Here is a 24,953-nt window from a genome sequence, read left to right on the forward strand (position 1 = left end):
GCACAGAGCTTCTGCAGCACCAACCTGGAGTACTCTGATGGCTTTGTCAGAGCAGAATCTGCTTGGTTCTTCTTAGGCTTAGTTCAGTGCAGGGCTTACTCTAAGCAGAGAGCAGAAGAGGAGTGGTGAAGCTGTTCATACCTGCCGAAGAGTCCCCGTTGAGGTGAAGAAACAGTATAGCATGTACCCTGGAATCAGTACCATGGAGGACAGAGCCATAAGCCAACCAATGCCTTGTCCCCACGCAGGATAAATGTATTTTCCCAGTGTCAGAGGGGTCATTTCCACCACACTGAAGAAGAACACGCCCTGGGGAAAGAGCACCAGCCATCACAGGTGAAGGTGCGCAAAATCAGGTTTTGTCCATCCATTCACTATCCTCTTCACTCCCAACGGTCTTACAGCAACCCAATAACTCCTTAAACTAGTCCAGATGCTCTCAGCCCACCAAGTGGTAATTTCATATAATTTATTATCCTATATATATAGCAGCAAATGGAATATCCCTGATTTCCTTCTTCACTAGGCTCCTCAGACAAGCAGTGCCCCCACACCAGCTCCTAAGCAAGTTAACAGCATCCTCACAGCTGGCCTCAGGAGCCTTCAGCTTCCTGTCACTGGCTTTCTCACACCATTCCCTGTACTACTGCCGCTGGAAGTGCAGGAACCAGCAAAGGCAAAACTGTTCCGCAGTCAGTTATACTGCGTTTGCTGATAGCTTTTTCTCTGACAAGCGTATCAGGGGCTAAGGCTGAAGCTAGAGTAGCTGAGAGCCTTCCCCAGAACCAATAATAGCTTTTTAAAACAGTAAATTATTTGCTTATCTTTTGGCATCTCAGAAAGAAGAATGAAAAACTGATGGCCTCCTTTAGATTAGAACAATCACCTAGAGGTTTTCTCACGGGTGATTTCCAGCAGGCAGAGTGAAAGAGGCTCCTGTATTACTTTATCCGTCTCAAGTCTGCCTAGGACCACCTTGCATCAGACCTATACTGGGTCAAGAACTTAGTGTTTCCCCTACAGCCCATCCAAACTAAGAGGCCCTTCTGGATCCACTCCTGCAGACAGGATGCCCCAGGTCTTACCAGGCAGACAAGAGGAGTGAAGAAGGCCCAGCAGATCTTCCACCAGATGCAAGGTTTGTAGCCAATCATTTCTTCAATGTTCCTGTAAAATTTGTTCACACCTACAAGAAGAAATGAGCGTTGAAAAAAAATCCCATCTCAGCACTATGGCTATCACCTCTTCTCATGACACAGCACAGGCCAGCCACAGCAAGAGGGTGACAGTGCTGTGGCATGAGAAGCATTATCTGGAAGGGATGGGGTATGGGGACACACAAGCAAATTCGTGCTAGCAGCTTCCATGTTCCTGGTGTCCTCTTGAAGGACCAGAGGGCAGGACCCTAGGCATCTGCCAGTTTGTGCAGAGGTCTTTGTGGTGGCCTGGAGAAGTGAGATGACAGCCTTCTGCTCCTGATTTTCTGGAGTTATCAGCCTAAGCTATTTTCAGTTGCAAAGTTTTCATTGGCTTCCCTATGGGAGGCTTCTGAAATAACTCACTGTGCCCATGGAGAAAACAAAGGAGCAAGGTCTTTTGTGCTTACCATAACACCAAGAAATTGAGATGGTCTCAAAGAAGACAAGAAAGAGAAGACACATGCCACTGGCTGAGTAGTAGTCAAACAGCTTGAAGACATAAATGCCACCCTGAGGAGACAAAACCAGGGTCAAGGAGTTTAGTTATAGATTATGGTTGACAATATCGGGTAGTTTCTTGAATTGCTGCTATCTGCATCTGCTGGCTTTAATGTTAATTTCCTTGGACAGTAGAGCCAGCATTGCAATGTTTCCACTGAAGTCCAGCAGCAAAACTGATGTGCTCTTGCAGACAATTAGCCAGCCTGTTCAGGCATGGCCAAGGGTGAGGAGAAAAGCAGAGATTCACCAGGATTTGTTACTTTTCTGCTTTAGATGGAGTCACTTAATTTAGCCTGCTCTGCCCCCCCAGGAGTTTTACTGCCTTGGCTCCTTATGAACCTACAGTGCCCCACAAATGGTATTCAGACCACTCAGCCCTAACCTCCACACACGTGAGCCTTGGCTTCAGCTCCAGAGGTTCACAGCCCCAGCAGACTGGTCTTCCTTATGTTATTTTAACCCTTTGCACCAAGTGTTGCCTCAGCTTGAGTTCTGTTGGCTTGAGCCTTTATTGCAAATAGCAAAAAACCAAGTCTGACTGACAACAGGATGGCAGTAAAAATTATGGAGACATCCTAAGTCACCTGAGATGTAGCAGTGATGAGCAAGCCCATTTATCCAGCGTTAGGATGGCTCCTAGTGATGCCGTCACTTCTTCCAAAGCTTATGGTGCTGCTGTGCTATGCCAGAGTGACTAGAAAGGTGCCACGAATGGAGGTACGAGCATGGCTATTTGTACCTGAGTGATGTTGGAGAATCCAATGAGATAAGAGATGAAACAGACTACTGCAATGAAGACCTTCTTCCTGGCTCGCAGGAGATGAGGATATTCGTCCATCAGGGCTGTAATGAACCCTTCCACAGTGCAGAACTACGGGAAAAGGTATATGCTGAGGACACATACATAAGTATCTTAGCCTGACGTCACCTCCAGCAACATTTTACTCTGTGCTCTCTGCAGACACTAGAAAAAGAGGCACCTCTGCACAAAGTTGGTCTGAACCATCTTCTGAAAATGCCTCTCTCCCTCCACTGAATATAGAGGAAGCTAAAGGCACCAGGGGTAAATACCTAAAATTAGCCGAGATAAATCTCTGCCTTTTGCCTCCCATGGAAAACCTCCTCTTTCTTCCCCCAAACTCTCTAGGGCCTCCCCACCACTGCCCTGCTCCCCCCCACTGCCAGGCTCTCTGTCACAGCTGAGCATCTGTCCGTCCGTCTGTCTCTCTGCTGCTGGGACACGTACTGGTCTTTGCTTGCTCTTCCTTTCCCATGTGTGCTCTTCTCAGTCTATTGCAACAGCGCTTGTGCTGTTCAATGATCTAAAACACTCATTAAGGAGCTGTATTACCCACTGCCCAGTCTCACATACATGTGCATAATTACAACATCTCTGGCTACCCAGTCTTTGACTTTATTTCACTTTTTCAAGCACACTACATTAAATGCATGTAGTGCATTAAAGCCCATCCTCGGAGCGCATGGTCTTTCTAGAGCTGAAAACACCTGGATGGCCTGTGCAGTGCTATACCAGGCACAGTGCATGGTCTGCATGGTCTGCATCATGACACACAAAGAACTCCCCAGGACTGTTACCTTCAAATCAGTTTTCCTACTAGTTCTGCCCTATGGTATGAGGACAGTTTGACTGTATATATGTGAAGTACATCCTTCCCTCCTGTTTCTTGATAAATTGTGAGATTCACTTTTATATCTCACTCCCAGGAACCACTGGTATCATGCAGCTCTCAGATAGCACATCATGCCTCTAGCCAAAATCCTGGGAAGCTTATGAGGGCAGCAAGTTTCTAGCTTCCCTGATTACCCTTGGTAAGTGTACAAGCCAGTGTAATGAAAATCAAAGAGGTTTCATTGCTCTTGGATGTCAGGGACCCCCTTGTCCCTGGGAAAGCGCTCTAGAAAGTGCTGGCATTTTTAGGTTCAGCTTTGAATAAGGAGACAAGAAGAAAAAATATGTAGAGTAGAGGTGGAGGTAAAGGTACACTGACATAAAAGAGCAGCAGAGGGCTGGAAAGATGTATGCAAGAAAAGTGGGAAGTCTGAGCCATGCCTATAGCTGGGCAGAAACAGTGGAAGAGCTTGCACACTGCTGGGCCTGGCTTCCATGTGGGACAGAGTGAGGTAAAGAGTGATGTTTCTGCCTAGGGTTTTATATCCACACAGTGCAGTGCAGAAAGCCGGTATTCCCAAAGCATCAAAGCTCAACTGTTTCAACTCAAAATTTTAATGAGCTAAGCCTTTTATCTTGGACACAAGTGCTATTAAAGCATCTTTTGCCATTCGGGCATGGGTTAAGATGCCTTTATACTCATTGACAGTGAGCTCTTCACACCATCCCACCTATCTCATTGTCTGGAAAAGTCAGGACTGAGCTGGCACCACAGTGTGAAGAGCCAACATGACACAAAAAACACTGTCGAAAGCTATTCCTTCCACGTGGATGCATGGTCAGGCGCTGCCGGAGCCATAGGCAGGGCCAGGCAGTCTGGCACCAGGCAAGGCAGAGAGGGAAAGGGGTTCTGAGGGGAGCCAGGGGTGGTCAGGGTCAGAGGGTGGATGTGGGGGGTGTCCAGTGGAGAAGAAGTGAAGAAAAAAATGCCTCAGATAATGGGAGTGAGTAAAACTGACAGCCCTTTGGTGCAGGAAGATGGATCAAAGTCATGGAAAGCACAGAGGGAAAGACAGGGAGATGGGTGATGAGGAACAGGGCTATGAAGTGAGTTGAAATCTCTTTGCTTCCTATCAAAATTAAGCAGCTGTGTAATGGATGAGGTGGGGAACCAAATGGTGGCACATGGCTTTTTCTAGCCATACAACAGGCAATGGCCTTCATACCATTTACTGAAAATTGCCTCTTGCTAGCCTCAGGCTTTGGAGGTGATGCAGCCTGGAGGAGGCTCACCTTTCCAGCCCGGGGGACTGCAGCTCCCTGGCTGGCGTGGGGTCCACAGCTCCTGGCTTGCATACCCAACCTTAGGTGCTCACAGAAGATAAGTAGGCACCTGAGTGAAAGCATGCTGCTTTCAGGAGTGAGGATCTTGTCATTGTGATGCCTCCTCTTCTCACCTTTGCCCTGTGTGTGCACTTGTAGACACACACACACGCACACTCTTTAGTCTGCTTTCCAAAAAATTCAATTTTTCTCACCATCTCCAGCTGCAATTTTTCTGTTCTTCCTCATGCCTCATCCCATGATATTGTTTCTCTCCTAAATATTTTATTTCCATCCACTTCTCTCCTTTGCTCTTTTTCCCTTTCAGGGGCTTAATCATTACAGAAGTTAATGGGTTCGATAATCTGGGCTTGGGAGTCAATACAGGTGGCACCTCGGTCTGAAGGAAAGTCTCTCTCCCACCCTCCCAGTGTTAGCCCTTGCTATTCCTTCCTTGGCCATGCAGAGCATCCAGACTGGGAGCCATGGGCCCGTGGGGAGTTTGACCACAGCTGCCAGATGTGCAGCACAGAGCCATGACAGTGGGTCTCACTGCTGGCAGCTGGAAATCCTCATGAATGAACCTGTGAGAGGCAGCCTCACATGGGACAGACGCAGGCTTGCAATCACAAGGCTTGCTAGCTCCCCTGAGGACAAAAATGCCTGACCTGGAAACTGGTAGGTTAAAAGAAAGCATTAGCATATTATGCAAGAGGGTCTGGACACAAGAGAACGAGAACCCGGATGGATCAGAGACAGAGTGAACATTAAGGCACACGAGCGGCAAGTGGGGGCAGAGGAGTGAGGCGCGTGCCTATCAATATAGGTCATTCATCCTGTTCAAGTAACTGCAGATGAGATGAGCACCCTGGCAGAAAGAGGCAGATGTAGCTGTGCTGCAACTGCAGAAGACTCGCTATCGAAGCTAATGGACATGGGTGAACCTACTCCCATCATCGTTAAGGGGTTGGGTCTTGTTGCTGCGTCACAAACCTAGATCTCAGCCCGACCTTCCTTGGCTAGCTGGGCTCCTGAGCATCCCTGCTGTGCCTACAGACCCGTGCCTACAGGCTGGTGACAAGGGGCAGCCCCAGCCCGGCAGCCCTTGGGGTGCAGGGTGCAAGAAATGCCCTGTGGCCCTGCCATGCCTCATGGACTGCGCTGCTGACCCAAATGAAAAATGGCTGCTCCCCATCTGTAAATAACACAAATAATAATTAATCAGCACATAGCAAAACCATCTCTTTTTTTTCTTTTTCTTTTTTTTTTTTTTAAACTGGATGCTTCAAAATGCATGTGCAATTGCAGCCATTGTTGCAGCCTATGTTATTTGTTTTATACACATAAGCTGTCATGTTGTTAATAGTGTGTTTGATTGAATCAGAGTTCCATCATGCAGACAGAAAGCTTCTTCACATGTATTTATCCGTGCTTTTTTAAAAGCTTGTTTTTCTTTTGATGTTTTGTTCCCCCCCGGATCCTGCAGGCAATGATAGCCCCCCATGGACTGCATGCCCTCCGAGACTAGCTGTCAGAAGGGACTTGGAGAATTTCAAGTGGTATTTCAGAAGCAAGTGCAGCAAATAAATTCCACGCAGTGCTTAGAGGGCTTATTGTCATGTCTCAAACTATTTACCAGTGCTGAGTGAATAATCCATGGAGAGTAATTTTTTTTCTATAAATGTAGCTTCTTTTGGAACATTTAGTGGTTATTTGAAATTATTTGCCAAATAATGTCTGTGGTAATGCAGACACGAGCTTTATGATGTGTTTATGGGGATGTGCTATAATTGAAAACCAGATGAGATTTTCCTCGAAACCAGGTGTGACATTTCAGGAATAGGTCTGAGTCTGATTATGAACTCGATCTAGGTTTATGAACGCTACCTGTAATCCAAGAGAGCATCCATTTTGTACTGGCAGTTTGCACTGCAAGGAAAGAGCACACAGGCACAGGGGAGGATGTGACAGACCAGGCACAGGCTTTTGAAGGAGCCTTTGGTTTTGATGCACTCAAAAGGGAGACACGCTGCAGTTCACTGCTTCACTGGGTAGCTACTTGTACACTAAATTGTCAGAAAAAAGATATCACCGCTTGTAAAAACACAAAGACCATGATTTTGTTTTTGTTTTGTGAGGGCTCTGAAGGGGGCAGGGCAGAGACCTTTTGCTGCACCCAGCTGCTTCTCCCTCAAACATCTTGTAAGACTTATCTGATGGCAAAGCAGTCAGGATACCCAGGCACCAGACTTTCCAAGGCACGTCTCCTCCTTCTACCAGGATCTGCCCCTGCTCTTCTATGAACCAGACCAAGGAGCTTCAGCTCTCTTCAGGGCCACTTTTGTTACCAACAACAATGCTGAAACGCTGCATCAAACCACCATCTTCACACCATGCGAGAGCCCGAATTCAAACACCGCATCACCGCTTTTCTCAGCGCAACCTGTCAATACTGCACCAGAGTACTGGGGCTGGCTGGAGACTGGTACCTTCTGCAGAGATGCTCCTCCCAGCTCCAGGGAGTAGAGAAGATTGAGACTTTCTACCCTAACCTATGAAAGTAAGCCAAAGTAATGACATTTTCTTGCCTCACCAGAAATGGAGTTTGATCAAGGTGACACAATAAGAAAATCCGAAGTATCCAAACTGAGCTTCTCACAAAGTACCAAGAGAGCTGCCATGACCACAAACTATTGCCATGCAGGCACGAAATGAAGCAGTTTTAAAACTGATTTCCCTTATTTCACATACCTGTTTCGGGGGTGGAGGGAAATCATGTCTTACAAGAACAAAGCAGTTATTACTTGAAAGAAGTCTTTCTCCTTTTCCCCTTGCCCAAAAGTATTTTGCCAGGGATAGTTTCCTGCTAGCTCTACTTAGAGCCTGTGAGCTCAGCTGCCAGAGTCACCCAGCAAGATGGGGAAATGCTGTGCCAACGCAGCAGCACCAGGACTTCACTATGGCCAAAAATTGTTCTGAACAGAGAAAACCTTTCCAAAGATCCTCTCCTCCTACGGGGAAGTGGTGATTGTCTTAAAAGGCTGACTGGTTCTGCTGGGCTGCTGGAAGCTGGTCATTACTCTTATTTTTAATTGGCAGAAGGACAAGGACTGGTGCCATGGGTAGTGGTCACATACCACCACACTTGCAGTATAGGCCTATGTTAGGGAAGAGCACAGAGGTGATGACTACACGGGAGGTTTTGTTTCATGCAGCTGCATTTCACCATGAAGAGTAAGAAAAGACCCTGCTCAGCACTGTCCTAAGGTGCAGAAGGGGACACTGTCATCGTATCTGAAGATATCTTTGTATCTTACCCCACTTTGTCCCTGGATCATCTCACCTGACTATCCAGACCCAACATCATCAGCATGGAGAAGAAGAGGATTGACCAGAGCGGGGATAGGGGCAGCTGTGTGACAACCTGTGGGTAGGCGAGGAAAGCCAGTCCAGGGCCTGTGTAATGAAAAGAGGGATGAACACATGTTTACAAAGCATTTGATGGGAAGTCTGAGCTAAGGGCCACAGTTGAACAGAGAGACAACTATCATGGCCAAGAATTGCAGCTATTTAATATAGGAGCTAGAAACACCTGAGCCTTTGCCTGTGACACACCAACTCAGTGGGCTGCACAGGGCTAGGATGGGGAGGCAGGAATGACTGGAGAAACACTTTGCCTTTTCTCTTCCTGCAAGCAAGAAAGTCATCAGATTATTGCTACCAAATGGAGCACTTTTTGCTAGAAAAATAAACTGATATTCAGAGCTGGTTATAACTTTCCTGATGTCTTTTTTTTTTTTTCTATCACAAAATGCTGTTTCTTGAGATAAAAGCTTTCCCTGGGAAGACAGCAATTTCAAAATATGTCTTTGTGTGAAAAATCACAGTCCCATCTTGGTTAAAAAATTATTCTGAGATTACAATTTCAAAATTTTGCATGGAAAAGGGTCTCCAAACTTTGATCACGTCTGCTGAAAACATAGACAGTATCTATTCTCCATAGGAATGTTTCAGAAAGCAAATGGCCTAAATATTTCACTGCAGCAAAAGCACATAAAACTACAGGACTAAAAGAAGGTGAGCACTATAAGCAGGTGGAGGTGTCCTGTGCAGCCAGGGTGCGATGAACATCAGCCACAGGTGCCTGAGACCCATCTTGGTGGGAGGGCGTGCAAAGAGGGTTGCACACTTAGGTCCCTGTCAGGAAAGGCCTGGGAGCATCCCATGCTCACTGACAAATTGCTCTCAAAGGTTGCTGTTGCATTTGAACCTAGGTTTCTGCTTACCTGAGGAAGCCAGCTCTGAAATCGACTTCTTCGTGATGTGTGACATGAAGCCAACAATAGAGAAAATAACAAATCCAGCAAATATGCTTGTGGTGGAGTTTATACAGCAGACAATAATGGAGTCTCTGGAAGAGAGAAAGAAAGAAAAGAAACCACCTGCAGGTCCCTACCAAGAGGCCAGGAGCAAAGGATGGGGTAAACAAAAGACCAAGCCCTTCCAAGAGCAGTTCCTGTGCCTTGGAGAGGTTGCGCAGGTGACATGTTAAGTGTCCTGCTGGTGCGACAGCCGCGCTACGCCCATCACAGCGTGATCCTGGGCTGTGTGTTGCCAGCAAGAGGACATCAGAGGTCAGGTACCCCAGACTCACCGTGATCCCCTACCTCACCTGTGAGCACTCCCCATCATGCAGGAGGCTGGAAAAAACCCAACAGACCTGTAGACGTTGTTGTGGAAAGAGTTGTAGCTCCCCAGAGCGATCAGGGACCCCAGCCCCAGGCCGTAAGAGAAGAAGATCTGCGTGGCTGCATCCATCCAGACCTGCGGAGAAGGAGCCAGGAGAGGAGTGTGGCGGGAGGAACTCCATGCTGCAGGCACATCTCCTGCAGCAACTCAGAGCAGGGCTAGCGAGGGGGCTGGATGCAGACCGTGGGGCTGTGGACTTGGCCGTACAGACCACTGGGGTGGTCAGGACCTGAGGGCACTCAGTCACTAGGACCGTGGGAGCCTGCAATGGTGGCTGCTGACCCAATCTCCAAGGAAATGTTAGGGCCAGTGGCTAGAAATGTCACAGGAGCCACCTTGAAACCTGTAGCTGTGTTACTGCCAACCAGGCTGAATGTGTATGAAGACAGACTTTTTTCCATGCCTTTCTGCATACCTATTTCCAGGGTAAGGTAGGGCTCAGAGATGGTGCAGGCAGAGAGGAGAGTCATGTTAATGGCTGGTGCAGCCCTGTTTCGCCTGCGGGGCGGTGATGCTGTGCATTTGTTTTGCACAGCCATGGCTGGAGCACGCTGCCTCCTGGAGCCACTGTGCATCCTGCAGCTGCGTGGGGTCAGCAGAGCCCCTGCGCATCCCCCCAGGGGAACGGTGCTGCCGGGGGGCCTTTAACACAGGGCACCGGGTCGGGGATGTGGCATATGACTCTCCTGCTTGCAGTGTCAGGAGGGACCCTGCTAGAGAGCAATGCCTCCCTGAGGAAGAGGAGGAGGAAGAGGAGCAGGGGGCTTGCATCCTTCCCACGTGGCAAGTGCATCAAGAGGGCAGCCTGGCCCAGCACCAGACGTACATCCCCAGCCCTCTGAAACCTGTGGCTTGAGGCTGCTTCCAGGGATGGATGGGGATGGAGGAAGGATCATGCATCCTGTTTCCTGAATCGTGTCCCTCAGCTCCTTATGCAGGTCAGAAAGGACTCGAGTATCATCTGAATTTGTGTGTGTGCTTGCTTTCTCACAGCTGCCCCCCAAGGGGTGCTGCTCCCCTTGGAGACCCACAGCCCGTGCTCACCCCCTCCACTCCACTTCCACTAGCGTGTCTTTGATTTTCCAACATGGAGTTTCTTGTGCAAATAATGGCAGAGGACAGCTTGCAAAGCTGGTCCCAGTGCCTTAAGAAGGCACAAGAAAAAAGGGCAGACTCTTGGTTTCTTAATTGCACAATATTTAAATAACTCTTCTGGTCTTGAGAGCCCTGTTTCCAGCATTAGAGCCAATGCAGCAGGCAGTACAGTTACAGTGAGTGTCCTGCGGGAGGGATCCTTGGGACCCCTCAGGAAATGATGGGTGTCCAGTTGTCCCCATTCACACATGACTGGTGACTCCAGAGCCACGGGAGCATCACTGCTGCAAAAGGCAGAGTCTGTGTGTCCTGAAAATCTTTGCCTTTGCAAGTCTCTGTCCTCCTCCTGGGTCCTCTCTGTGCTGCCACCGACCAAGGCAACGTTACTGGCCACCACTCATTATTTAAGCACATCCAAAGATTGTTGCTGTGTGTACTGTTGTGCGTGTGCTGCTTCTGAGGCCCCCATGCCAGCACCACCACATTGTTCTTTCTTTGGGACCACCAGATCAAGACCAAATCACCAGCCCTGGGACAGTCGGTGAAATGAGACATTCCCAGCTCAGAGGGGAGTTCCCTTTGTGGGGTAATTTCTGAACCCCCTGTCCCTATGGATAACACAGCTGGAGTAAAACAGAGCTGCTGTGCAGATTTCCACCCCTGAAGTGCCTGCCCTTCAGCTTTGTCTCAGCCTGTGAGAGTCGTGACTGTTTGAACAGGGAATCATTCCAGTATTTTTTTAATACTTAAAATATTCAAGGGAAGTGCCTGAGGAAGACTAATGCAGAGACAACCGAAAGGTAAGAGCTTTCCTCACTAGGCTACAAACCTCGGATTCAGAGAGCTTTCTGAAGTCGGGCGTGAGGTAGAAAAGGATTCCCTCCTTGGCTCCTGGCAGCGTGACTCCCCGGAAGAAGAGGATGAAAAGCATGAAGTAGGGGTAGGTGGCTGAGAAATACACCACCTGCGAAAGACACCATGGGAGAGAAGCCATCAGCCCACCACTGCCCAGGAGCGTTCCTACCCACGGTGGCATTGCGTCCGACGAGCCCCTCTGCGAGGGGGATGGGCTCCCTGCGCACAGCCACTTTCTGCAGCATTTCCTTGCTTTTTCCATCTCCTGTTGACGTGCTAATAATGTTTCTGGCTGTTTGAGCTTTCTCCCTGCCAATGACATGCAAGGACGCACTAATCACAAAAGTAGCATGCTAAAGTGTGGATGAATTGCCCAAAGACAAGGGAATTGCACAGGGATAAATTTAGTCCACAGAAGTAATCCCTTTAAGTCATCATATCCTTATTTTGCAGAGCTAAAGCTGGTGTTTCCCTAGTTCAATGCATCAAGCAACGTCAGTTGTATTGACTCCACCGCTTTCTCTTCAGGACTGTTCCAGGGCCTCGCGGGTACGTGCCATCCCTCATCACAGGGCCCGTAAGGGCAATCGCCAGGGCTTTGCTGCAGCTGCGTAGCTAAAACCTGTTTGAGAGCCAGTGGGGAAGTTAACAGCTTAGGTGACCTATGCCTGGAGTGCTTCTTTCTGATCTCTCCTTTAGATCATTCCTTTCATAATATTGTCCCACTACACCACGCTGTGCTCTAAATAACACATCTCAGTATCTCAGCATCGCTGTTTCACTAAACTAAGCAATTACCTTTCTGCTGTGCTAGCCTGAAATGCTACACAGTGAATAACAGCATGCTTCTGATCTGAAGGTCTCCCACCAATACCTAAAGGAGAGCAGGAAAATTTTCAAAGGAGGTGGTGAGTTTTTTTTCCACCAGCAGCATTTTAAGAGACCATGATTTTCAAAAGGGGGAGCCTAGAAGAGGCCTCGGTCTCTCAAAGGGCTGTGCTGGGGTAGGAAATGTAAGCAATCTCTGAAAATATTTTCCCAAGTCTCTTCCCAAAGAGACTGAGTGCTCAGACCCGTGACTTTACAGGGAAGAGCTATTCTCTACGCTTAGAACGAAAATTACCATAAACACAGTAGCAATTTTTACAACCGTGAAAAGTAAATGTCAGGAACTTAATAGCATCTACCGCAATTCTGCCTCGAAACACCATAACCTTAGTTATAGGCACTCAAACAAAATTGAGTCCAGAGGACATTTCGACAGCCGAGACCCGAGCGCAGCAATGAGAGGCGGCACTGAAACACCCAGTCCTCACACCGTACCTTGCCCGTCCACTCCACGCCCTTCCAGATGGAGAAGTAGACCAGCAGCCAGGCCAGGGCCAGTGTGCCGGCCAGAGGCCAGCGGATGGTGCCGGGCTCCCCCAGGCCCCCGGACATCTGGTGCATGTTTCTCCTAGGGGTGGGAGAGCTTGCGTTAAGGGGACATCCGACCCTTGGGGGCAGAGAGATCGGGGATCCCAGAGGCAGCTGGAGGGCAAAGGGCCAGATACAGACAGCACGAGAGCCTGCAAAACCCTAGAGGGACCTGAGGCTTGTGGTGATGGGATAAAGGAAGGAGAAGAGAGGCGGAGAGGCTGTTATCCTCTCTATCCATCTGACCTGCGGCTGCACAGCTCACCGCATGACCATGCCCATGCCCATACCCATGCCCACCCCAGCCAACAGCTGGCTCTGATGCCCTCTTGCTGAGGCTACCCAAGGAAAGGTGCCGGTGGGCATGGCCACGGCAAGCAGGTGCAATGGCCGTGGCGAGGGGAAGAAACCTGGTGTAGGCAGGCTGTGGACGTACTCCCAGAACTCGGTGACAGCACTGGTGAGGTTGGTGGTGTCGTCCAGGGAGTAGTTGGAGAAGCAGCGGTCGGTGTTCCAGGCATTCCCACAGCTCTGCCATGGCAGGTCCTGTGCCAGCACAAGGACAGCAGAGTTATCATTAATGTGACATCTCCCAAAGGCAGTGGCAAGAAGTGAAATTTGACTTCTTTTAAACTGAAACCCCATGTTTTTTTGCAAAGATGATGGGTGTCTCCTCTGGATGGGCAGGACCCTTGCAGCCAAAAGCCTGAAACTATTTTCCAAAATAAAGATAAATTATGACATGGGTTTTCCAGGAAACAATGTCACAATGTGATTAGGGCAATGCTGTAGCTCCAGTAAAATGTTAGTAATTCCCCAGATAGAAAGCCATTTCCAATTAATTGTCAGTAATTAATAGCTACTAATTAAAATAGCTACCGGGGGATACTGTGCTTATAATCATTACAGCTTTTGGCTAGCGTCACTCAAGAAGTGGTTGGAATTTACTGCACAAAGATGCTGATTTGTTTCTTATCTTTCATTTATATCAAGCTTCAATGCTTAAAAAGCAATATGGCATTGGGAATGGGGCCTAACGGTTTGTCTACAGGAATAAACTACTGTAACATACGCCCAGGAGTAAATGTAAAGCACAGTAGCTATTTCATGCTGCCTCCTGCCCCGATTATAAGCAGCACAAAGGCATTCCTGGGAGATCTTTACACCATAGGTAGTAGTGTGACAGCAGCACACCGCTACAGATTTAATACAATCAGCTCTGGTGCTGCAAGCAATGAAACCACAGCATCAGGGGCTGTGAAAGCAAGCAGGGCAACTCACCCATGCCGTGTAGTGCCACGGCCGAGGGAGCCCAACAAGAGCGGCTCAGATACGTCTCCATGTGCAGCAATCTCATTTCTGGAATGCAGTGCATGTATATAAATGCAGAACAGCTACTCTGGATGATTTCCCTCTGCAGATAAGACCTCAGGCTCCAGCTCAAGAAAGCTTTAAGGAGATGTTTGTATCCATTCCTATTCATCCATGAACATAGACCCCTTTAGAAATATTATCTGTGTTTTAAGTGCTTTGTGGCATCAGTGTCTTTAAGTGCTGCCTTCACCCCCCACCTAAGTCAGTTCTCTCCAGCAGATGATATCCCCTAACATGCACACTGGCTTGGCAGAAGGGCAATGGGAGGGGCAGGTGGGGACACCCCGGTGGCCACCCAGGCTGTTTGTGCCCACCCAGTGATTTCCTTGTGGACTTGCTAATTGCACTGAAGCAAATGCAATGGCTCAAGCAGCGCTGCACAGCAGCCCTTCGACCAAGAGGTTTGCACATGAGAGATGATGTGCAGCTCTGATAAGGAGGGGCAGGCAGGGGGATGGTTTGTTGCTGCTCCATTTCCTCTGAATTTCAGAGGACAGAAACTGCAGAAGGAAAGCTGGGCTCCTATTCAGGTTCAAAATACTCCTAGTCAAATCTAGGAGGGACAGGGGACAGCCATCAGCCTAGCTTTTTTATTTGCACCTTGACTCCTTTTGGGAATCGGGAATTATCTCTGGTAAAAGTAAAGGCCTTGAGCCAAACACCTGGAGCTGCCTGTGTAGACACGAGCACTGTCACCAATCAGGTCTGTGACACTTGAATGTACCAAAGCTTCATCCTAAGACGCATCCTACCCAGGGTGTAATTGGGATGGGTTCTGTAGACTTTTGTTCATTTGGGAATCCCCCGAGGGTGCTCCTAATCATCCATGACTGACAATTTTGGTCTGGACCCAGAAGCCTACAGTGGGTATTGGTGGTAGAAGGCCAGCTGGGAATACCAAACAGACTATTTTAGCAGAAGTCTTGATAGATACTTGAAATTTTTCATCAAACAAAAGCGAAACTGAATGTACAGCCTTCATAACAGCATTTTAAGGTTATGTGTAAACGAAATGGAAAAAGATCCCATTGAACCACAGGGTTGATGTCTTTAAGGCTGCAGGTTGCTCAGAGAGTTAAGGGAGGTCTTCTCAGCTGCTGGGCTGAAATAAATCATTCAGCTACCAAGAAGTGAATGTGAGGCATGATTCTAACCTTGTATGGTAAAAGACCCTGCTATAGGAGAGGAACCCAGCATAAACCACAAGGCTAAAGCACATGCTAAGGGATAGTCACAAGCAGATGTCTAAATGCTTTCTGAATCATTTCCCCAGCAGAAAAAATCCCTAGGATTTCATTTATCAAGAGAAGCGTAAATGAGGACTAATTAAGGTCAGGATTGAGTTCTGGGTCATAAGAACATGCTGTGACAAAACCAGTCGTGGAAGTGTGCAGCTCTCAGATTCGCACAGCTGTAGAAATACAACAGAGACACAGAGTGAATTTTAAAGACTGATGTGAGTGGGGAACAGTTCCCAGAGAGGAGATGGGACCATCCCTTCCAAACGACCATCCTCTCCAGAGGACAAGCATCAGTACCCGCCAGCACTACACAGCTTCCTCCAGGGCTGATGAACCTCTTTGGGAATGGTCCAGCACGGTGCTGACAAAGGCTCTTTGTACAAACTACAAGCAGCTAGTGCATGTTTTGTGGCATAAACAACTCACCCCCCATAAAGCAGGGAGTAAGGACCCAGAACACAGCCAATGCCATGCCCTAGACACCTCTGTGACTCACCGCAGTGAAAGAGTTGAAGAGATAGTAGAGAGCCCAGGCTATGATGACAATGTAGTAGATGTTCAGCCAGAAGGAGAGAACCACAGCTGCCAGCCCCACTCCTGCGAATGAAGGCAGAGAGCAGCATCAATCCAGGTCGCCGGTACCCAACTGAGCTCACGGGCACCACAGCAAGTTTTGTGGCAGAGCCAGAAAAAGCAAATCAGCTCATCAATGCAGGGTGTGTTACAGTTGTACTGTGAGCAGCGTGGAGGGGTCGTTCCCTCACATCTCTCACCCACCCATTTCCACTGGCTGAGCAGTGCTACCTTTCAGGATGCTACAGGTACTTTAGGGACAGAGCTCCATGAAAACAGGATCCGGTCACTTCCCTGGCAGAATTGCTATTTCCCACATCCAAGACATTTCTAAATTACCACTAGTTTCCAGAATGCAGTTACTCCAGACACAGCAACAGGTTAATGTCCCCTATCTACACCCTTCCCATGCAATTAAACTAAGCCTACACAGGAAGGCTTGGGGCAGGTCTTTTGCAACCAAAGCCTCTCCATCGCAGTCTCTGCTGCTCATAAAAAGTGCCTTGTCACCATGCAAGACTGCTTGAAGAGAGCACAGTGATGTTAGTGACTGCAGGCACCAGGGTCAAGGACAGCTTGATAAAGACAGCGGGAAAAAACTCTCCTCACTTGCTACCCCATCCCAGTCCCCAGGGATTTGCTGATTTTCTTCCCAAACCATTAAAAGGTTTTTGTCTGTAGTTACGTGCCATCACCTTCACAAACTTCCAGTACAGTACCTTTAAACATGGGTGCTAATTTCCAGACTCCCAGTCCGCCAACAGAAGTATACTGGCCCAGAGCAGTTTCCAGCAGGAAGAGAGGAATCCCAGCAAACACCAGTGTCAGGAAATAGGGGATGAGGAAGGCCCCTGAAAGAAGGAGCAATGATGTCAGATGGCTCCCCCTTTTCTGAAGAAGTAAATGCCTCCAGCTGCGGTCTCTCGCTCTGCAGCACCCACGTGATGAGGAGCAGACTTGGTCCAAGGCCACAGTTTGCAGCTGGATTTGGTGTGTTTGGTAGGTCTCTCATTGAGATCCCCACTGACTTCCTCTTATCTGTTCCTATCACTATGGATATATATGTGTCATATCTATGTATGTACTGGCTTCACTAGCTATGGGATGCCAGTCCCACTTCATTGTTAGATATTTAGGCAATGCTAAGCCCAATCTGAGAATGAACCCAAAAGCCCTGGTACTGACATTGGTAACTTGTTCTTGTTGACGTTTTCTGTCTTGCCTGCAGCAGCTCTCAATTCTTCGCCTTGAGGGAAAAGGGCACAGGAATATCTGGCATTGGTCTCTACTTTCTCTTTTTATAGCTATTTCAGTCTTTGAAGGAAACTGTGGCTAAGACTGTATTTGCTCTTGTGACAGCTTTATACACTTCCCCACCCTTGCTCTAGGTTTTACCCTTAAAATTCCTGCTACTTCTCTATGAACCCTATGGAATCATCTCATCACTAGAAAGGTAGTGCAGCCATTCACTGGAGCTATTACTAGCACCCTGTTATTAGAAGACCTAATAGATTAGGAGAGCCTCGCCATGTGATTTGAAGGCTGGACATGTTCAGGTCATCCCAACTTCTAGAACTTGGGACAAAGCTCATTTTCCAGCTTTTTCGTGCATGTGCTGGATCATGCCATCATTCCTGAGGAGGACAAACTGTTGCAGAAGATGATGGCTGGGTAGAGAGAGGACACACTCAGTTTGCTCAGAAGCAGCTGGCCATGTCCAGGACAGCACTGGTTTCTGCACTAGCTGGAGGGCTGAGCTGTCAGTCTGAGTCTTCTTCTCCAGTTACTAGTGGGAAAGCAAACACAGAGCCAGCAAGCAAAGCCACTCTGGAGAGCTGCAGCCCAGCTTGCACCTGGCAGAGCCAGGCTCCAGCAGCTGCTCTCTGAGGGCAGGGAAGCAGCAAGGCACAGCCAGGGATGCTGGCTCAGGGGACACCCAGCTGGGGACGCCTGCCTGCCAAGCAGGGAGCTGAGCCCAGCTGAGGGAGGCAGGTGCCAGCACCCAGCCTGGGAATCTGCCAGAGGCAGCGTGCAAGAGGAGCTGGCAGCAGGTGACGGGGAGAAAACACGCTCCGGGCCAGCAGCTCGATGACCATGAGCCTGAATCGCAAGCTGGCGTGGAAGCACAGGCTCTCGGCTTCACCAGCAGCCTGGTGTGGAGGAGGAACCAGCTTTGAGCATCGCTGCAGGAGAGGCACTGCCCGCTTGGCATTCTCCTCTCTGCTCTCACTAGCCACCGCAGCCTGCAAGGTCCAGCCCCTTAGGAGCCCTGGGGGAAGCCAGGGTCTGCTCCGAGGACACGGATGCTGCCTTGCTACCGTTGTGCTTCATTGTAGAGTTTGGAGACTGAGCTTATCAGTAGTCACAGTGCCTTGCTTGCTTCTGTGCAAGCAGCTAACAAAATTTGGCCACAGCCCTGGTGACCCTGCGTTTTCATCTACAGCAGGCCAGGAAGGTTGGTAGGTGAAAGATTTTATTAGACTACTGAGAGAAAAACAGACAAACTTTTAGACCTGGGTCATTTATCCTGGCTTGACAAAAATCCTCTAGAATACGGGAAAATCTACAAACCAGACCACAGCTTTAACTGAAGTCTGTTGGCAATGGCAGTGCCACTCTGGAGGGTCAGGTCTCCAAGCAGGCATGGATAACATCCCCAGGTGCTGTACAGCCAAAGGGGAATTCAGTTTTGAAATTTGTACCTAAAGTTTGCATGCCTGTGCCTAAATCCTTGGCACAGAGAGAAAGGGGATGGTCTTTAATCTCTGGCCCTGGATGGGCTGCTGAAATGTCTGGTTCAGTTCCTGGGCCTGCTACAAGTCATTGTGAATGACCTGGGGAGAGCCCAAACTTGTCTCCAAAGTCCGTGGGTCAAAGGGGTGATGGTGCTGGTCCTTGGAGGCAGGGAAGGATCACACAGTGCCTGGCACTCAGTGTGCAGCCCCAAATCTGCCTGCCATCTCCAGCTCCTAAGGCCGTACAGCAAGGAATAATAATTAATCCTTAAAACAGCAAACACTGCCTACAAATCAAGAGTTGAGCGTTACAAGCTGTTACATGCCATTGCTTGGAGTCTCGACATGTAAATGAGAAATGCATGATGCTTATTTAAAGAAATGTTCTTCTCTCAAGTTATTCAAGCTCAGAATCTCACAGACAATTTTTAGCACCTACTGAGCCACATTTAGAGTCAATTTAGAGTCCGGTAAAATCCTGTTGACATCAGAAGGACTGCATGAGGTTAGAAATCGGTGTAGAGGCTGGAGTGTTAGTCATAGTTGAGCACATTCACCTGTGTGCAGAGCCAGCAGGGAGCCCAGGCATCACTTTGGGTAAAGCCTGCTCTCCGCAGTGGATGGGCCTTGCGCTGGGCTGCCGTATCCTGCCTGAATATCCCCTAATTATGTTCCCGATTACAATGCCGAGCAAATCAGCCGTGAGCCAATACAATGTGACAGCGGTAAGCGAGACGACAATATTTCCATTCAGTTCAATTTGCCTGTGCGTAATGGAAGCAGCCCACACGACCGTGCTCTCAGCAGCGCACATGCAGGACGCTAAAATTAGAGTCCCACCCACAGTCTGCTTTGCTCCGGAGGCACCTCCGTCGGGGCAGAGCCAAGACGGTGCCCACCCGATTGTGAATCAGATGCCGTGCGACCCTTCCTCGCTGCTCCACATCGGCTCCCAGTGACGCTTTCGTGCGTCAGCTCTCCTGCCTGTCTCCGGCATCAGCAGCCTCCACTTGCTTCTCATTACTGCCGGGCTGCAGGAACAGTCATGCCTGCGAACAGCCAGACCGGGTAGGGGTGAGACGAAGGAGTGATACAGGCTGCCACGAACAGCAAGAACTGGCAGGCGAAGCAGGGTGTTTGAGAGGAGGCAGGTACCAATTCCCGCTTTTCATCTGTCTGGCATTTTTGCTTGCAGCCGGTGGATCCCTCTGCGTGCCTGCAGCTGCCAGGGCGGAGATCACCCTGTGTGCCATTGCGAATGCTGATAATAGTGCTCCACACCTCCACAGCACCCTTCGTCCTGGGATTGCAGCTGACTTTATAAATAGGATTGATTCTAGCTTCAAAACGTCCCTCATCTACTTACAGGTATCGTCAAGCCCACCTTTATGTGTGAGGAGACAGAGCCATGGGCAGCATGGATCTGCTGTGTTTGAGATGACGCAGCAATCACAGGGCAGAGACTGGGCTAAAAAACATTGCTGGGACTTAGCCATGGGGCTTACGTTGTATGAGGAGGGCTAGCGCAGTCAGGTGCCAGAGTGTGGCTAGATAAAAATGGCAGACCTGCACCGTGGCTCCAGTGATGGTGGCACAGGCTCCCCTAGGTAACCTCACTGATTCCAATAAACCTCACCCAGCTCAGCTGCACACTCGCGCCTCTGCACAAAATGACATACTGAATTAGAAATCTTCTTATCAAAATGGATAACTGGTCTCCCACAGGGACTCACTCCATGTGCTTCAGAGAAAGGGCCAAGATCCCCCTAAATGCCGTGGAGCTACATGGACAGACAGCTGCAGGGAGCTAGACCCTTCTCCTCTTTGCAAAGGTGGGAGCAGAAAAGCATCCTTCACCGCCTATGGCATGGACAGCAGAAGTGGGATATTGATGTAAAGAGAAGTCATGAGGCCAAAGACAAAGTGGGTTTTGAAAAGGGAATTCAAGACAAAAGGAAAAGAAAAAAGTTGTGGAGAAGAAGTATGAGAAGAGACCTTCAGAACAGCATGAATGAACATGGCACTGGGGACAGGGACTCTGGGCAGTGAAAAGCTAAGAGGGAAGCAAAGAGCAACATGGGAAGACTAGCAGGCGAGACTAAAATTAAATATACAGCCTTAAAGGTCAGGCAAAGGGGTTTGGACTTGTGTGGGAAGCCTGGCATGATTCAAAGAGGTGAGCAGCTCTTCAAGGAGGGAGGGAAGGTTATTTTAGTAACAGGCACAAACAATGGGGGAGCTGGGCATGGGGTGGGGAAAAGAAAGAACTTCTGCTCTACTGACACCAAAGCAGCCCATACTGCCCTCCACAAAAGCATCTCCCTGCCAAGGCTGAAGAAATAGCACCATTTTAGAGGGGAGCTAAGGCACAAGAGTGTACTTTCTGACTTGATTCAAGACATGCTGAAAGTCTGTAGCTGGGCAGGGAGCTGATCTCCCAGTTGTCTTAATTTCTAGCCCAGCACTGTTTCTCATCTGCCTGCCCTTCTCTAGTCTTGCAATGGTTTGCCAAAGTCTCAGCTGAGGACTGGTAAGGAAAGGATGTAGTGGCGCAATAATAAAAAGAATTTAAAAAGCTGGTGTTAGCTATCCACAGAGGAGGGCACCACTACCAGTGGCATCACAGTTACTGGAAGTCCTTTGCCAGGTGTCTTCTTCTCTTGTGGCCTGTTTTCCAAATATTAGGATGAAGACGGTAACTGCAACCCTTCTCACAGCACTGTAGTAAGTCAAAGCTCATTTCCTTCCATAGATGATGTCACTCGTGTGTCTGTGTACATGTTCATATGTATGCATGCTTGTATATCTGTCTACACAGCCCTGCTATGGTCCATGCAAAGCTCCTAACCGAAACTCCTCAAACATGTGACCCAAGCTCAGATGCAAAACTGTTACTCCTTGAGAATACACTAGACTGAGGAGAAAACCCCACCATTATGAACTGGTTTCCCTGGGAATGCCCCAGCATTCAGCTGGGTGCCTATGTGCATAGCCCTTCTTGTAAATAAATGAGGTCCCAGACACTCTTTGCTGTAGCCCTGCAAATTTGGACTGCAGAAGCTTGACAAAACTCAAACTTCTTGTTATATTTCTTTGGCCTGCTTCTTCCCAACCTGCACTTGCTAGTAAAGCCCACAGAACATGGGAGCTACTCTCCAGGCATCTTAATAACTCATGAAGGAGACCTCTCAGCCAGAGGACCAGCTGCTTGCCCAGACCCACACCCAACCGAAGTCTGTTCAGGGGACAAGGCTGCTCAGGGATGAATGCAGGCACCATGCATTTCTCTCACCTCCTCCGTTCTTGCCGCAGAGGTACGGGAAGCGCCAGACGTTGCCCAGTCCAATAGCATAGCCCACGCAGGACAGCAAGAAGTCAAATCTCCCCTTCCAGGATCCTCTGTCTGGGATCTCCTTCTTCTTCTTCTTTGTGCTCATGGTCTCAAGGGCGATGGGCTCTGACTCCTCCAGGGCTGCCTGCTTCACCTCGGAGGGAGAGCTCAGCTCCACGGAGGTGTTGTCCATCTTGCCCATCGTGACTCAGACGTACGGCCACTCTTGCTTGGGGGCTGGAGGAGCAGGCAGGGCAGTCTCCACCCTGGCCAAGCAGGGATGAAATGTGAAGTGCTGGGCAAAGCTCCTGATGAGAAAGTGGAGAAAGAAGGTACCCTGTGTCAGTATAGCAGGTTTAGGGGAGGGCCTTGCTGGGTCTGAGGTGGACTCACTGGATAGACTGGTGCACATCAAGGCAGCCTATCCATGCCTCCCTGCTTTCTCCAGGGAGAAAAAGGAGGATAATCTTGCCTTACTCCACAGCCACCCTTCTGAGGAGCCGTGGTCACATAAACTGTTAACAACAGGCTCAGACCTAGTTGTTACCAGCACAGAGCAAACCCTTCAACTCTCATCTTACCTCCTCTTCATCCCAACACCCGCTCTGCAAGAAAAGCCCCAGGTCCAGTGTGCATGCAAGGAAGCCACAGCCTGTGGGTGACCCACCACAGAGCAGTCCAGGCAGAGAAATACATCTAGTATGTCTGAGCAACAGTGGAGAAGGGCATGACGGAGGTGCCGCAGCCCCCCAGGTCTGGGGCCCAAAACTGAGTGCAGCAGCCACAGAGCCATCTGAGAGATCGTGTGGCCCAGCCAGCCATGGATGACTGTGACTGTGTAGCTTTGCAACAGGACCTACGCTACGGACATGCCCCACATTGCAATCCTGTGCCCTAATCCCCTGTCATGGCAGTGACAGAGCCGTGATCACAGCTGTGCACCTGCAATGCCTGGCAAGGAAATTGCTGATCTGCTCAGCACCTCCCTGTGCACTCCGCTGCATGTGATATTGTAATCATCAGGTATTTTCAGATGATGCTCACTAGTGACCATAGCCAGCCTGTGAACCACTGAAATCCCGCTAAGTCAGGACTCCAAAGCCCTGAGGATTATTTGGATGAGTCTGACTAAAAATTTAATGAATATTTCCATTGATTTTAGCCCCTAAGAAATATAACCAGCATACCAAAACAATTCAGAAAGAAAGCGAGAACAGGCTACGTCATTACACTGGTGTCTAAAACAATATTGCACGTATGTCTTGAAAACTAAGTGCAGTTCTCCCTTCCCCTTACAGAAGCTATTGCAAAGTCAGAAAAAAGGTGTGAAGGAGAGCCAAAAGGATGCTCAAAAATGTGGAACATCTTCCATGTGAGGAAAGGCTAAATGAACTAGGATCCATCATCCTGTGGAAAAGGTGACTGATGGGTGCCTCTAAATGTATCAGTGTCATAGAATATGAGTATTCACCATTTCTGACATAAGAACCACAGGAGATTAAATCAAGACAGCAGGTTGTAGGTTCAAAAATAGCAAAAGGTGATACTCCGCAAAATGCACAGCTATCAAGTGAGACTCCCCACCCCAGAACATGCTGAATGCTAAGAGTTTACATGACTTCAAAAAGGAAATTAAGAGGAAAAATAATGGAAGGAAAATCCACCAGGAACTACCACTGTGGTTCAGGAAATCCCTGAGCTGCAAGTTGTTGGAGGTTGAGGGACTCTTACAAGGAAATATCGCTCCCTGCTTTTCCTGGTTTTACCCTCTCCCCTCAGCATCTGCCCTCAGCCAGTGCAGAAGACCCAGTCTGGGACTGGCATTGCGTTGGCTCTCACCCAGGTCTCAGCCCATTTTACATAGAGCCGAATTTAAGCGTCCTCCAGGGGCCATAAGGGTGACCAGTGCTACAATCTCCCAGAGAAGTCTGTTGACAAAAACATTCTCAGATGCACCCATTAAAAAAACAAACATTAAAAAAAAACAAACAAAAACCAAAAAAACCAAAAACACCCAAGTGGATATATCAGGAAACAAAGCAATGCAATGAAGAGGTGGCATGCTCTAGCAGTTAAAGCTGGCCTTACTTGAGCTGCTTGCTCTTGGCAGTCTTGTCTCCTAAGCAAACAGTACCCATTTGCCCCATGGGCTGCTAGCGTTTCTAAAGCATCCTGAACAGAGATGGTCTCCCAAGCCCAGGCTCAATGGCAGTATCGGCTCCTGCTTACTACAATTGACACCCCATGATTAGAGCAGATGGATTTCCTTCTCCCCCAGAATTTGTTGCTGAGGTTAGAAAAACTGTGTCAACTGTGAAGGGAACAGCTGAACCAGAAAATAACTGTAATTCATTCTGGTATGTCAGTGGAGAAGCCAGAAAACTCCTTGCTGCGGGATGAAGGCTGTAACCAAAGCCCTCTGAGCTATGGAGCCAACCCCAAGCCCCACAACTCCTCTAGCCCAAGGATGGTTGCAGGCAAGCCCATAAGTAAGTAGCAGAACAAAAATGCCTTCTGGGGAGAAGAGACCATTTGAGATGGCCCATGAGGCAGATGCCAGAAGAAAGCATTGCTGAACACTCGAAGAAAAGGCTTTGGTTAACAGATCCCCTTTCTGTCTTACACCTTGCGATAGCACTGTCACACCAGCGCCTGGCTCCTCAGTAAGGCAGGGAGCAAAAAGTTTATACAGAACATGTAGGAGGAAAGTAAAATAAAGACAATTTATAAATCAAAACAGAAGAAATAGCACCAAAACCCCTGGGAAGAATTCAGAGCTGGGCTAAGTCATGATAATTAGTTATGCCTGGAGACATAACAAATTAGGCTCAGCAGAAGTCATTTTGACTCACTTTTTTTCTGAGACAAAAACAGTAGGTAAGCTGCTATCTTAAAAAAGTGTGTATATATCCTGCTTTCCCTGTGCTCTTT

General features: G+C 48.7%; 1 protein-coding gene across 1 annotated transcript in view; it reads right to left on the reverse strand.

The window, feature by feature from the left end:
* Positions 1-22,224, reverse strand: part of SLC6A1 (solute carrier family 6 (neurotransmitter transporter), member 1) — a 25,099-nt gene extending 2,875 nt beyond the window's left edge. The window contains exons 1-13 of the mRNA XM_009694802.1: positions 21,984-22,224; positions 16,676-16,807; positions 15,880-15,980; positions 13,205-13,314; positions 12,676-12,808; positions 11,327-11,461; positions 9,374-9,477; positions 8,940-9,064; positions 7,997-8,109; positions 2,440-2,571; positions 1,607-1,709; positions 1,086-1,186; positions 142-309 (exon numbers count right to left, since the gene is read on the reverse strand). Coding sequence (XP_009693104.1) covers positions 142-309; positions 1,086-1,186; positions 1,607-1,709; positions 2,440-2,571; positions 7,997-8,109; positions 8,940-9,064; positions 9,374-9,477; positions 11,327-11,461; positions 12,676-12,808; positions 13,205-13,314; positions 15,880-15,980; positions 16,676-16,807; positions 21,984-22,224 — 1,698 coding nt within the window. The remainder of the gene's footprint in view (positions 1-141; positions 310-1,085; positions 1,187-1,606; positions 1,710-2,439; positions 2,572-7,996; positions 8,110-8,939; positions 9,065-9,373; positions 9,478-11,326; positions 11,462-12,675; positions 12,809-13,204; positions 13,315-15,879; positions 15,981-16,675; positions 16,808-21,983) is intronic.
* Between the last annotated feature and the right edge of the window lie 2,729 nt (positions 22,225-24,953).

Source organism: Cariama cristata, unplaced genomic scaffold (assembly GCF_000690535.1).
Source record: "Cariama cristata isolate BGI_N322 unplaced genomic scaffold, ASM69053v1 scaffold21472, whole genome shotgun sequence".
Lineage (NCBI taxonomy): Eukaryota > Metazoa > Chordata > Aves > Cariamiformes > Cariamidae > Cariama > Cariama cristata.